At 58.7% G+C, this 12576-nt stretch overlaps 1 protein-coding gene across 4 annotated transcripts; it reads right to left on the reverse strand.

Moving 5' to 3' along the window:
- Positions 1–1347: 1347 nt before the first annotated feature.
- Positions 1348–12469, reverse strand: Vps9d1 (VPS9 domain containing 1). 4 transcript variants are annotated; one of them, XM_026401896.2, is made up of 16 exons: positions 12310–12469; positions 11086–11161; positions 9626–9718; positions 9362–9524; positions 7553–7664; positions 7403–7465; positions 6942–6994; positions 6779–6866; positions 6538–6623; positions 5907–6016; positions 5520–5828; positions 4565–4694; positions 4151–4359; positions 3785–3881; positions 2575–2679; positions 1348–2113 (listed from the first exon to the last, which is right to left on the reverse strand). In XM_026401896.2, exons 1-16 carry the CDS (start codon positions 12406–12408, stop codon positions 2020–2022), a joined length of 1887 nt encoding a protein of 628 aa, XP_026257681.1. In that variant the 5' UTR covers positions 12409–12469; the 3' UTR covers positions 1348–2019. The 4 variants fall into 4 exon arrangements, 3 of the variants coding, with proteins under 3 accessions (XP_026257681.1, XP_026257680.1, XP_026257682.1); XM_026401895.2 differs by having other exon boundaries at positions 5520–6016; XM_026401897.2 differs by lacking the exons at positions 11086–11161; positions 12310–12469 and adding an exon at positions 10645–11071 and having other exon boundaries at positions 5520–6016.
- Between the last annotated feature and the right edge of the window lie 107 nt (positions 12470–12576).

A 12576-nucleotide genomic window follows, 5' to 3' on the forward strand; every position in this document is an offset into this window, starting at 1 on the left:
CAGGCCTGGTGAAGTTATTTTTTTTAACTTTTTTTTAGTTGTCAATGGACTTTTATTTATATGCAGTGCTGAGAATCAAACCCAGTGTCTCACACATGCTAGGCAAGTGCTCTACCACTGAGCCACAATCTCAGCTTGAAATTACTGTTTCAACTTGCATTTTTTTTTTTTTTTTTGTACCAGGGATTGAACCCAGGCATGTTTAAATTAACTGCTGAACCACATCCCCACGTCATCTTATTATTTTGAGACAAGGACCAAATTGTTGAGGCTGGCTTTGAAACTGTGATCCTCCTGCCTCAGCCTCCTAAACTGTTGGGATTATAGGTGTATGCCACCGAGGCTGGTTTAACTTCCATTTCTTGTTATGGTTCTGAAAACTTCCTTCCTCTCATACTGTTTTTTTTTTCTTTCTCTTTCTCTCTCCTCCTCTATACAAAGGCTGTTTGTAGCCATTGCCTGTTTTTATAATTGGGGACTTCTGCCTTTTTCTTGTTGACTTGCAGGATTTCCAATGGGAAGATTGTTCTTTGTCCAACCTGCTGCAGATCCACAGTCTCAGAAGACTGAGGGACTAAGCTGAAACAGCACCTGGACACACCCAGGAAATGGTGGAGGTGGCCCCAGCTCTCCTAGGACTGGCCTGCAGGTGCTCCACCCCAGGCAGGGCCAGCAGATACAAAACCAGGACTCCCTCAGCACACAGCCCACCCTGCGCTGCTCTGTGAAGCAGGACTTAAAGCCCGTCTTCTCAACATCCTCGTCAAGGCCTGCAGAGGGGACAGGACCTTGCTACCCTACAGGATAGCCTGCCTCCCTGCCACAGCAGACATCACAAGGCATCTGGGAAGTGCAGCGTGGCAGAGCACTCATCTGTGTGTTGTCCCGTGTGGCATGTAGGGCCACCTCAAGGCACTCTGTGCACATCCACCTGTGGAGGTGCTGCAGACCAGGGACATGCATCCCCACGTGGCCCAGACTTCACGCGTGGCTGCTGTGGGGCACTTGTAGGCGGGCTGCCACCCGGCCACCACAGGCACCTGTGTCTCCATGGGGAGTGATTCAGGGTCCCAGTGAGAAGCTCTGTCCTGGCTTCCCACCAAGTCCCTGGGAGCTGTGCTTCCTGGAGGGAACCCTACACCTGCCTGGCCAAGAACAGCCCAGAGGACCCTGCGCTGGAGCAGACGGTCAGTCTGAACACAGGTTTGGGGTGGGTGCCTGGGCTTAGTGGTCTCTGTGGTGACCAAAAGAGGAGGCCATGCTGAGCCCTGACACCAGTAGCCAGGCCTCCTTCTGGCCAGTGGGGTGGAGACTGAGCAGCCACACAGAGTCAGACAGCAGTGACTCTTTATTTTAGGCCAGGTTGGTGGCCATACAGGTGTGTGGCAGGCAGGTGACCTCAGGCTCAGGCTGGCCTGGGAGAGGCTATACAGAAGTGGGAGCTGGACAGCGGTTCTGGAATAGTCATCATTCACCACCAAAGTGAGCCAGGGCAGGGAGTGTCAGAGTTCCAAACTCAGGGCAGGAACATCTGGGCCAACACAAGCGAGCAGGGCAGCTGCTGTCCAATCAGTCAATCACAGTCCCACACTGCCGTGCCCACGTTCCTGGGACGGGGCTGGCAGGCTGTGGCAGGAAACTGGCTCAGAAGGCTTTGACTGTTCTGGGGGAAGGGAGACCGCTGCTCTGGCCAGGCTCCTACCTCCCTGCTCTGAGCTGCTGCCCTGTGAGGGCCACGCTAGTGTTGGCAGGCTGGGTTGTGCCTGCAGATGTGCAATGCTAGAGGCCTGCCAGTGGGGTACAGGCCCCAGCTTTCCCTTTACCAGGTCTCAGAGGCTAGCAGAGAACAGAGCAGGGGGGCTTGGGGCTGCCTCGGCCCTGCTGGGAGAAGCTGCTGCCTAGCGCCTCAGGGGCAGATGTGGGTGAAGAAGGGGCAAGAGCAGGAGACCCCTGCAGGCCTGGCTGGCTCCCCACCCCAGGGCCAGGTGTGCAGGGCAGCATGGAGGCCATGGGCTGACCTCAGTGGCCCTGGGCCCCTGGGGGCAGGAGCTGCACATAGCTCAAGGCGCTCTGTAGTGACGTCAGGCAGTAGCCCTCCTCTCCAATCAGGTAGCTGCAAGGAGGGGCAAAGGCTCGTGTCACCTTGAGGGGCATGACACCCAGCACTCTGGAAAGTGACGTCTGCTCTCACAGGGCAGGACCTGGGCCAGAGGTGACCAGACCTGGGCTGTCAGGGAGGCCAGGCTTGGGAGGGCCTTTCCCTAGTACCTGTTTGTCCGTGGGTGGCAGAACCACCCTTCCATGAGCAGGTGTTGTCAGGACCTGCTGAGCAAGGGACCGTGGGACACAAAGGGCTCTAGGCACAGGTACACCTACAACATGGCCCAGAGGTGCTGCTGGGGCTCCAGCCTGCCTTCCTGTCTGCCCACAGCCTGAAACTGCCTAGCACCAGTCTAGGCACGGGGTGAAATCCCCTGGTGGACATGGCTGCACTGTCTCTAGTCCTTCCCAAGGAGACACCTAGCTGGGGGTGCATGCCTGGCCCTGCCCCCGCACTGGTCCGGGTATTCCTACCCCTCATGGGTGAATTCCTCCAGGGCAGCACACTCTGACACCAGCTGGGGAAGCCCACTCCTCAGCACCACGAAGGACAGGATGGGCAGCAGGTCATCAGCACCACTGTTGGGCAAGAGCACAGCAGCTGGTGGGCTCCAGGGCCAGAGGGCCTTTCACTCCCCTAGCCTGGTGGCCCTGGAGTGGTCTGGGCCTGCCTGCTCTCTGTCCTCCTGCCTATCAGCAGAACAGACCTCCTGAGTATGGATGGATGGTTCCCCTCCTGGCGGCCTACCGCCCTGACACTCCAGGCAGACATGATGCTCTGGGAGTGTTGCTCAGGGCCAGCAGCTTTGGGAAGAGTAGAGGCAAGGAGCCAGGGAGGCGGCCGGAATCTGAGCTGGGGCTTGAGTTGGTTGAGCCCCTTCCCTGCAGGAACATGGTGGCCCTGCACTGGCTCCACAGATGGGCTGGTGGGGGTAGAGGCTGGGACTCAAGCCCTTTTATCCCTGGAACTCATGAAATGGGTGAAGAGGCCATGGGGAGCCAGGCCAGTTTTGTCAGCTTCTCCCTATCAGAGCCTGAAGTGGCCGGAGGACTCTGCTCCCTTCCCTGGGGTGGAGCTCTGCCCTGCACTGCTGCCCTGAAGCTGTAGGTCCCAGGTGCAGGGCAACAGGAGGCAGAGCTTATGCAGGGCTGAGGGGGACGCAGCCTCCAGGTCGGAAGGGTGCTATGTCCAGGGAGTCACAGTAGGATCGGGCACCACAAACCCCTGGGCTGCTCAGGTGGGGAGAAACCAGCTTGCCTCAGGACATGCCAGCAATGTCCCTGGCTGGGCGATCTGTGCAGGGCCCAGGGACTTCAGAGTGGCAGCTCCCTTTTTTGTGCTAGGTGTGCGACAGGGGCTACCAGCACATGCTGCTAGGGAAAGTAGTCTTCAGCTTCAGCAGATCAGCCAAGGACCCATCCCTGAGAAGCCTTTCCCAGCCTGATGCAAGGCCAGCAGCCTTGTCCAGAGGGCTGGAATGTGCAGAAGGGGCAGGCCCACCCCCTCTGAGCCCAGGTCCTCTGTGGACAGTCCTGGATGCTTGGAGATGCAGGGCTGCCGGGTCCTCCTCAGACAGCTTCAGGGCAGGTGGGAGAGCTCCCCCCTGCCCAGTCTCTGAGGGCAGGACAGCTCCTCCTACCTGGGTGTCCTTCCCGGGGTGCCCTGGCCCCTCCTAGAACTCACATGGCAGCTGCCGGGGGAGGGGCGCTGGCCTGGTGCGTGGCTTCCTGGGCGCGGCAGTACTCTTCTGCACAGACACAGATGGCCCGCAGGCTCCGCACTGTGGCACAGAAGCCTGGCTTCAGGGGTGGGGGTACAACAGAAGGACCCAGCGGGAACAGGAGGACCAAGGGTCCCCATGGGGGAGTCCTGCTGCTGCCCACCCTCTCCTGATGTACAGAGCTGAGAAGAGCTGGTGCCATGCCTCCAGGGGTGTTGCCCTCACATTTGGCCAGAGAATGTCGGTAGCCCAGAGGCGCCAGCACAGGCCCAGACCACCGTGAGGCGGGAACCTGCCTCGTGACTCCCACCTCTCAAAGCCCCCCGTACCAATGTGCTCCAGCTTCTTCTGGGGGCAGCTCTCTAGGACCAGCAGCCCCAGCTCCTGGACTGCGGCACAGTAGGGGTAGGTGGTGGCCCCCCGGGTCTCAGAGTGCGGGGGGAGGAGCCTGGTGGGGATGCCAAGGGCTGTGGGTGGCACGTTCCTGTAGAGCTCCATGCTCCTACTCAGGGCAGCCTCCTGGGTGCAGTGCACACTCCTAGGGCAGAGAGAGGCCAGCTCAGGCCAGGGCAGGGCCGAGCTGTGGCCGGGGGCCCTCGAACTCTGTCCTGGGGAGACTGGGCTGGCAGTGAGCCCAAGCAAACAGTCCGACAGTTCCCAAGCCTGCCGTGGGACCCGAGTCACCTGAGGAGCAGGCGGTGGTGCTCCTGGGCTTGTCGGGTGGCTGGCCGGAGGGGACATACCTGTAGAGGGCCAGCAGCAGGGGCCACAGGGGGGAGAAGAAGGGCTCCTCGATGCACGCCAGGCAGCGGTCCTTGCAGGTGGCCGTGTTCAGGTTCTCAAAGGCCAGAAGGGTCAGGGAGAGCAGCCTGTCTGCCAGGAACAGGGCTGGGGATGTCCAGGCAGCACCCCCCCGACTGCCGTCCTCCTCCCCAAGAGCCAGCCTGTGTGGCTGAGCCACAGGAAGCTCCAGGCTCGGTGTGGGGAGGGCTCCATTTGGTCCTTGTACTTGCCTTCAATCTCCCCACGCCCACCCCTGCCATGCTGGGTGGGTATGGCCTGGGGCAGGGCAGGGGGTCTGAGGCCAGAGGCCTGCTGCACCTCCTCCCTGGGGCTGCTGTGTAGCCAGGGGTCTACAGAGGAGAGGGAAGGATGGCCCCTTTCTAAAGGACCTGCTCACATCTGTAGGAAACACAGGGCTTTAGAGTCTGTGTGCACAAGGGGCGCGACCAGAGCCTTCAGGACGTGGGCAGCACAGGTTCTTAAAGTCATGGAAGCCTTCATCCCTAGAAGGGGCTCACAAGACCCCTGCCACCTGAGCCCCAGGGTCCCCCTGCCATTTCCCAGTGGAAGGGCTGGGGGTGAGCTGCAGGCTGCAGCTGGTGCCCATGCTGGACCAGCAGTCCTGGGCTGGGGAAACGCGCACCAAGTTGGCCCAGGGCACAGCCAGTATTAATTGCTGCCCACAGTTCTGACAGGTCTCCTGTAACAGGAGAGTTACAGGGACCAGGGCCACAAGGAGGGATGGACAGGTCATTTCTCCCCACCTCCCTATGTAGCCCAGGGAGGACACAACCCAGAACAGAGGGAGACCCTGGGTGGGTCAGGGTCCACTGAGCCACATGGAGGGTGGACAGAGGCTCTGTTGTCCAAGAAGGGGCTTTGGCTAGAGGGCTGCCACATGGGTCTGCTGCTCACCGATGGCATCGTGTATGTCCTTCACTGTACTCTTCAGGCACTCCAGCAAGGGCTCCCTCTTTGATCCCGGGGTCTGTGGCTCAGGCTGCCCGCCAGGACCCTGGCTCCACCTCTCAGACATAGCCAGGAACTGCTCCAGATCCTCAAAGGAGCTGTCCTTGTCTGGGAGGCAGGCTGAGGCATCCGTCAGGGGTGAGGGAGGCCCAGCTGGGCTGCTGTCTGCCCCTCTGTCCAGGGGCCCAGGGTTGAGTGGGGGCAGGGTGGGCGTGGCAGGGAGTCCATCCTGGGGCCTTGGAGCCACGCTGGACTCTGGGGGGGAGAGCATGCAGTAGAGGCTCTGGGAGGACCGAAGCCGCCGGCCCCCGGGGGCCAGCAGTGCATCTGCACCTGGGGCAGACGCGGTGCTGAGGGCGCCCCGGCTGACAGCGGGGTAGAGGGCGCTGTACACCGCACACTGGAGCTTCTTGAGGAGCTGCGAGATTGGGTGGTCGGGGAGGCTGCAAGGAGAGTAGCAGGTTGACGGGCCGGGGCCGCACAGGAGGGCACGCACCATTGCCTGCCCCATCCTTGCTCCTCAGCAGAGTGCAAGCCAGAGGCCTCCATGGGGGTAAGAAACCCGACCCCAGCCTGTCACCCTCCGAGGTGTCCACCCATCCACAAAGGTGCCATGCCACAAGAGACCTAAGAGAAGCGATTCCTGTATGGTTTCTGGAGCGTGACCTGCCCCATGTGGGGAGGCTGGAGGAAGCCGACTGAAGCCATTAGTGCAGAGGGGCCAAGGCATAGGGAGGCCAGGCCTCCACAGGGCCATGGCAGAGGGGCCTTGCAGTGGCGGGAGAGGGTGTCAGCAGCACCAGTGCCTCGGCCAGAGCCCTAGCCCCCTGGCCTGCTGCTCCACCAGCTGCCTCCCCAGCCATCACAGCTCGGCTTTATTCCTCAGCCTCTTCCATGTTATCCAGCTGTTGACAGGAGAAGCCCCTGGAGAACCGGTGGGTGGGATCTGTTTGGCCCAGAGTACCTGAGCAGGTGGGAGACAAGGTTGGTCACCAGTGACAGGTCCCCTGGGTTCCTCTTGAGCTTGCTCCTCCAGTGCTGCGGCCAGTCCTGTAGGACAAGGGGCCTTGAAGGAAAGCACAGTGGGTCCCCTGGGATGGGATGCCCCTTGTCCCCAACCAAGAGTGTGCCGGAGCCCTCCCAGGGTGTGGGGAAGACCTAGTACCAGTAGGCCATGTGACGCTAGCTCCGCCAGCAGGACTCACGTGGTCTTGCTCGTACTCAAGGATGGCCGCGTAGAGAGCCCGCTGTTCCCGCTCCTCTGGGGTCAAGGCAACCTGACTGCAGAACCTCCTGGGGAGGAAGGATGAGCTGGGCCCAAGGCTGGCACAGGGAACCCCGCTAGCCAAGAGACGTTAGGAGACACACCTGTTGGCAGCCTCCTGAAGTCGCAACCGGCGCTCCTCCATCTTCCGCTGGAGCTGGGGCAGCAGAGTCAAGGTGCCGGTAACATCTGACCTGAGAGGACCTCTGCCCCTTCCCTATCCCTCATGGATCCTGCATGCCGCCAGCACCAGAGATGTCCTGGGGCCCAGCAGGCAGGCAAGGCCAGGACAGGCACTGAGCTGGACAGGCTGTTCCCAGGGAAGACATCTGAGGCAGTCACAGCTTATGAACAGAGCTACTTGGTGCTGGAGGGGATGGACAGCTCATGCAGCAGCCAGGAGGTACGAGGCAGAGCAGCAGGTCGGCCATGGAGGACAGGCTCCTCCACAGCTCCAGAACTCCCAGGCTCTCCCTAGGCCCACTCTGCCCCATTGCTGCCCTAAACTCTAAGACCACACTCTGAATCTCTCCTTGGGGACAACCAGGATGGGCAGATGGGATGCTGTCTCCTCCCGGGCTTTGGCGATCACCAGATTCTCCATCATCTGCCGTTGTAGAGACAGAGTCTAGGAGGGGAAGGAGGATTCAGGCCCACTCCTCACCCACCCCTTGGACTCTTGCCACCAACCCTAGGCCCTCCCTGACCCACTCACCAGTGATGTCTTCTGCGTGGCCTGGCTGGGGTCCAGGCGGGCCATCCTGGCCTCGTAAGTAGCCTTCAGCTTCTGGTTCTGCAGGGAAGCTTCCTCCAGGGGCGTCAGCTCCCTGGAAATGGTGCACGCTGCTGTCCAGACCCCAGGACTGAGTACCTGGTGACTCAAGCACCTCCCTTACATCCCTCCTGAGACCAAGTCATGGTGGCCAGGGCTGAAGGAGATGCAAGGGGTGTTCTGGGTAAACTAGACATGCCTTCCCTCCTAATCTATCACCGAAACACAAGACTTCATATTGCCAGGAATTTTGGCTGGACATTTGAACTCCAATGAAAACTAGTTATGTATCCATGGAAACAACTTGGAACTCTTGAAAAGCACAATGTACATGCCAAACAGATTTGCTTGCAGTCTGCTAAAAGGAGAACCACGTCTACTCTGGGATGGGGCAGCAGAGTCAAGGTGCCGGTAACATCTGACCGCAGCACTCCCCCACCTCCCTGCTCTTGGTGGTGGAGGGTAGCACGTGGAGGGGCAAGACCAAGGAGGGAGAGTCCACCGGGAAGCCCTAACAGGACCATACAAGGACGTGACTCTGGTGTTGTGGTGGAGTCAGTTCTAGAAGTGCCCTTGTGAGCTGAGACTCAGACGCCACTGGACCCTCCCTGCCCCTGCACTCTTCTGCCCCGGAGATGCATGTGCACACCTGAGGGAGCAGGAGCAGTGGGTTCTGCTGGTCCCAGAGAGGGTTCACTGGGCTTCCTGTATCTGTGTCAGTATCTTTATCTTTCATTAGTTCTATAAAGTTCTCTGTCTTTTGTATTTACTTTTTTGTTTTTTTGTACTGGAGATTGAATCCAGGGGCATTTTACAACTGAACTATATCCCCAGCCATTTTAAAAATATATCTTTTAGTTGTAGATAAGCATGATACCTTTATTTGTTTTTGTGTGGTGCTGAGGATCTAACCCAGTGCTCATGTGTGCTAGGTAAGCGCTCCACCACTGAGCTATAGCCCAGCTCATGTTTGTTTGTTGAGACAGGGTCTCACTCAGTTGCTGAGGCTGGCCTTGAACCTGCAATCTTCCTACCTCAGCTCCTGAGCTGTTGGAATTACAGGTGTGCACCACCACACTGGGCTGTTATATCTTCAAATAATGGCCCCCTTCCTTTCCTGTCTCCTCTTTCTAGAACTCCAAAACACATGTTTGGCCTTCCATTTCTCTTGAGTCTGTGACACCTTCTCGATTCTATCCCAGCTGTCTGCACCACTGCAGACTCATTCACTTGATTTTGTGTGGATTCCCACCAGGGAATATAATTTATTCTTGTTCCCAACTAGTTTGATTTTTAGTTGTTGATGAACCTTTATTCTATTTATTTATTTCACTTGGTGCTGAGGATGGACCCCCCAGGGCCTCACACTGGGCCACAGCTGGTTTTTAAAGGCACGTCAGGATCGTGTGTCCTGTTTCCTTTCTACTTGGTTCTCCTGGGCTTGGCCTGCCTGTACAGTTTCTGTTCCTGGCCGCGTTTTCAGATGCAGGGGCCTGAGAGCACTACCTGAGGACACTCTTCAGGTCTGCTCTTGCTGTGTGTTGTTTCCTTCTGTGCTTGGCTATCTCTGGCTGTGGGCCATAGAACTCATGAAAGATGAAGGTCGTTTCTTCCTAAGAGGACTTGCATCTGCTCCTAGCATGCAAAAATCTTTCCACTCTAGACCCATTTCAACTAATTCCCCATGGTGGGCTCCCTGTGCTTGGCCTCCAAACTCAGTCCTCAACCACAGTGCACCTCCCTCCATCTTACTTCTTAGAGCTTTGTGATTCTACCACCTGGAGCTTCTGGAAGATCTCAGGTGGCAGAAAAGGAGAAAGCTTCCCTCCTTCATCGGAACACACCCGGCGGTGTCGACTGGCAGGTGAGGGGACTGAAGCAGCCGCAGGCATGGGTGGCTTCAGGCGCACTTTTCCTGCAACCATACAAAGCCAGGATCAGCACTGGGGGCCCACTGCACAAAACAGATGCAGACTGAGGGAAACTTCAGGAGAACTTCCTTCTTTGGGTACCCACCAAGCTTGGCAGCTGTTGACTGGGCCCGCTCCAGACACTGCCCAGCTAGCTTCAGCATCTTTGAGGTGTCGGGGGGCACAGTCTCATCAGCATCTGGGGAGACACAAGAGGCTGGCTGTAGTCAGCTCTAGTAGTCAGAATCAGAAGCTTGCTAAGAACAGGCAAGCCCATCCTCACCTCTGACCCCCACCTCTGGCAGCCAGTGTGGCCACCGGCTGGTCTACTTGGCTCATGGCCATGCACACTCCTGTGCCTGGCTAGTCCAGCATCAGACTAACCCTTGGCCTCTCACCAGACTCTGAATGTCAGAGCCCTGCTGGACTTTCACTCCTCACTGGGAGGCCTCATCCACAACTATGGCACGTCTGGGGTGAGGGCCATGCAGCCTCTGTGGCTACTGCACAGAGACAGGATGTGCAGAGGGACTCCTTGGGCATCTCCCACCTGCTGCTCGTGCTCCCAGAATTGCCTTCCTGCAGGTTGGCCCCAAGCACCACCTCGCACCCCGTCCCTTACCCAGAGCTTCTTTCTACAGAACCATTCCTAAGCAGACACCCCCTCTGCTCTGGACCCCACCAGCCCTAGATCCTGGACCTACTGCTGTGCTCCCCTTAGAACAGAACCTGTAAGACTATTTTCTTCTCATTCCCAGCTCTGCTGAAACTGTACTTACCCATGCCCAACTTGCCAAAGACGGCAGGCTGCTCAGGTTTCTCTGCTTCTTGGATGTTACCCTCCCTTGATGATATCTCTTCCCAATGCCTCAATCCTGGAGTGCCCTCTGGCACTCAGCTGAGCTCCCTCCCTCTCTGGGGAACTGGGGTGACCACTGATTTTCCCTGACTGAGCCCTATATCCACTGGACTGCTTGCTTTCAGACTTAATGTGTTCATGGTGGAATTCTCTCTTTCTCCCTCACAAATCTTCTTTGTCCTACCATCCACCTGAGCTCCTCCTGCCCTTGGCACCATCTTCCCATAACAAGTCTGGTCAATCCCACTGCAAGGTACATGCCAAACCTTTCACTGCTCCTGCCTCCAGTGGTCCAGCTCCTGCTGTCCGCTCTGCAGAACTTCCTTCAGTCTTTGTTCCTGTGCAGGCCTCTCTCACAAAGCTCAAAGCCTCTGTGAGCTCTTTCACAGCTCACACAGGCACACAGAGCCCTGCCCACATCCCTTCCCTTCTCAGGGACTTTGCATGTCCTTGTCTTAAGAACACCCCCACCTATGTGCAGCCTTCTCCTCTCTGCCTTGGTCAGTGTCTTGTCCTCCTGAGAATCCATCCCTTTGCCCATAGCATTGCCCCTGGATGCCACCTTGCCACACTATTCCAGTTCATGCTCTTGACCCACTCTCTGCTAATGATCAGGCTAGAAGGACACAGAGACCTCAGGCCTGGAAAGCATCAAGAGCTAAGCTCTCACAGCGTGCCTTTATGAAAGAAGCAAGGCTGAGCTGTACCTTGATGAGCTCCAGCATCCTCCAGTAGCACCTGGGAGATGTAGTGGATGCTCCTCAGGTATTCCGTGTATGCCTCCTGCGTTCCCGAGGGGAGAAATGGCAGGGGTCAGGCCACTAGAGGGGGTGACAGCCTCAGAGAACAGAAGCAGCAATACCTGCTATCCCTGAGAGAGACCCCTAGCCTGTGGTGATTCACTGGGGCAGACAGCATCCCCACTGTCCAGACAGGAAGGAAAAGATGCCTGAGACAGATGCCAGAGGGCTTATTCCTACAACATCTGCACTGGGCAGTGAAAGCAGGGACCACCTGGGCATCAAGCTGTCTCTCACTGTCCTCTCTCAGGCACAGAAAAGCAGTGATTACTTCAGTGGCCTGGAGAAGCAGCTTCAGCAGCTGATGCTGTTTTTCACTCTGTGCAACAAGTTTCCTTCCTGTGCAACACAACCATTCATTCTGTCGTTTAAGGAAAATGTCGTTTAAGGAAAATGTCCTGAGAGGTTAAGGAGGGAGTGAGGCTGCAAATCCCAGACTCACTTTATGGCTTAGGTTCAGGAAAACCCTTTTTCCCAGAACCACAGAATAAATCCCCGCCCAGGAGCTGGAACGGCTGAATGCTGCGTTTTGAGGGTGCGACTGCTCTGACCACGGCTCTGACAGCCGCGGAGCCGGGAACCCAGCACAGAGTGCTGGTTTTCTTCTAAACCAGTCGTCAAATCATCCACCCTAGATTCAGTCTGCACTACAGAGACAAGGACAAAATGGATTCCAGCAGGATTTCTGACTCTTGCCCCAGAAAACCAACTTGGGGAACCAGGATGCCCTCCTTGGGCAGCCAGTGTGGCTCCACAGGCTGGTCTGCCTGGTCGCCGCCCACGAGGTGGCGACCACGGCCAGGGGCAAGTCACCGCGCCCCGCATTTCCTTCCCGAGGCCTCTGAAGGCTACTGCACCTCCGCATCCCAGAGCCGCGGGAGGCCCTGGGGCTCCGTCCCGGACTGGGTCCGCTGGCCCCGGAGCCACACACGGATCTGTCACTCACGTAAGCTCGGCTGCTTCGCACGCACCGGGGCTCGGGTTCCGACTCGCTGGCCAGACGGAGCTCTGCCCGGCGCGCGCCGCGCTGCCCGAGTCCACCGCGCGCCCACAGCCAGCAGCCAGCCCGAGCGCGCCCGGCCGCCGCCCACCCCCGCCCACCGGCCGCCGCGGCGCCCCGTTCAGTCTCACCCGGGGCCGGTTGCCGGCGTCCAGCTCGATGGCCCCGTTGGCCAGTTTCATGGCGTTTTGTAGAGGCCTCGCCGCACCGTCCCCGGCCGCAGCGGCCATGACGCCGGGCGGGGAAGGCGGCGGCGGCGGAGACGGCGGCAGCGGCCGAGGGGCCGGACGGGCGGCCGCCGGCCGGAACGCGATACGCGCGGGCGCGGGAGCCACCCGAGTGGCGGACTAACGGAAGGGGCGCGGCGTACTTCCGGCTGCCCCCCCCTCCCGCCCCGC

Source organism: Urocitellus parryii, chromosome 15 (genome assembly GCF_045843805.1).
Source record: "Urocitellus parryii isolate mUroPar1 chromosome 15, mUroPar1.hap1, whole genome shotgun sequence".
Taxonomy (NCBI): domain Eukaryota; kingdom Metazoa; phylum Chordata; class Mammalia; order Rodentia; family Sciuridae; genus Urocitellus; species Urocitellus parryii.

Bases quoted from the DNA above. Each gene is read 5' to 3' on its own strand.
- Vps9d1 (XM_026401895.2), bottom strand. From the start codon at position 12,408: ATGGCCGCTGCGGCCGGGGACGGTGCGGCGAGGCCTCTACAAAACGCC. The intron at 11,162-12,309 runs GTGAGACTGAAC...TCGGGAACGCAG, and splicing joins ACGCCGGCAACCGGCCCCGG to GAGGCATACACGGAATACCT. The intron at 9,525-9,625 runs GTGGGTACCCAA...GTATGGTTGCAG, and splicing joins GTCAACAGCTGCCAAGCTTG to GAAAAGTGCGCCTGAAGCCA.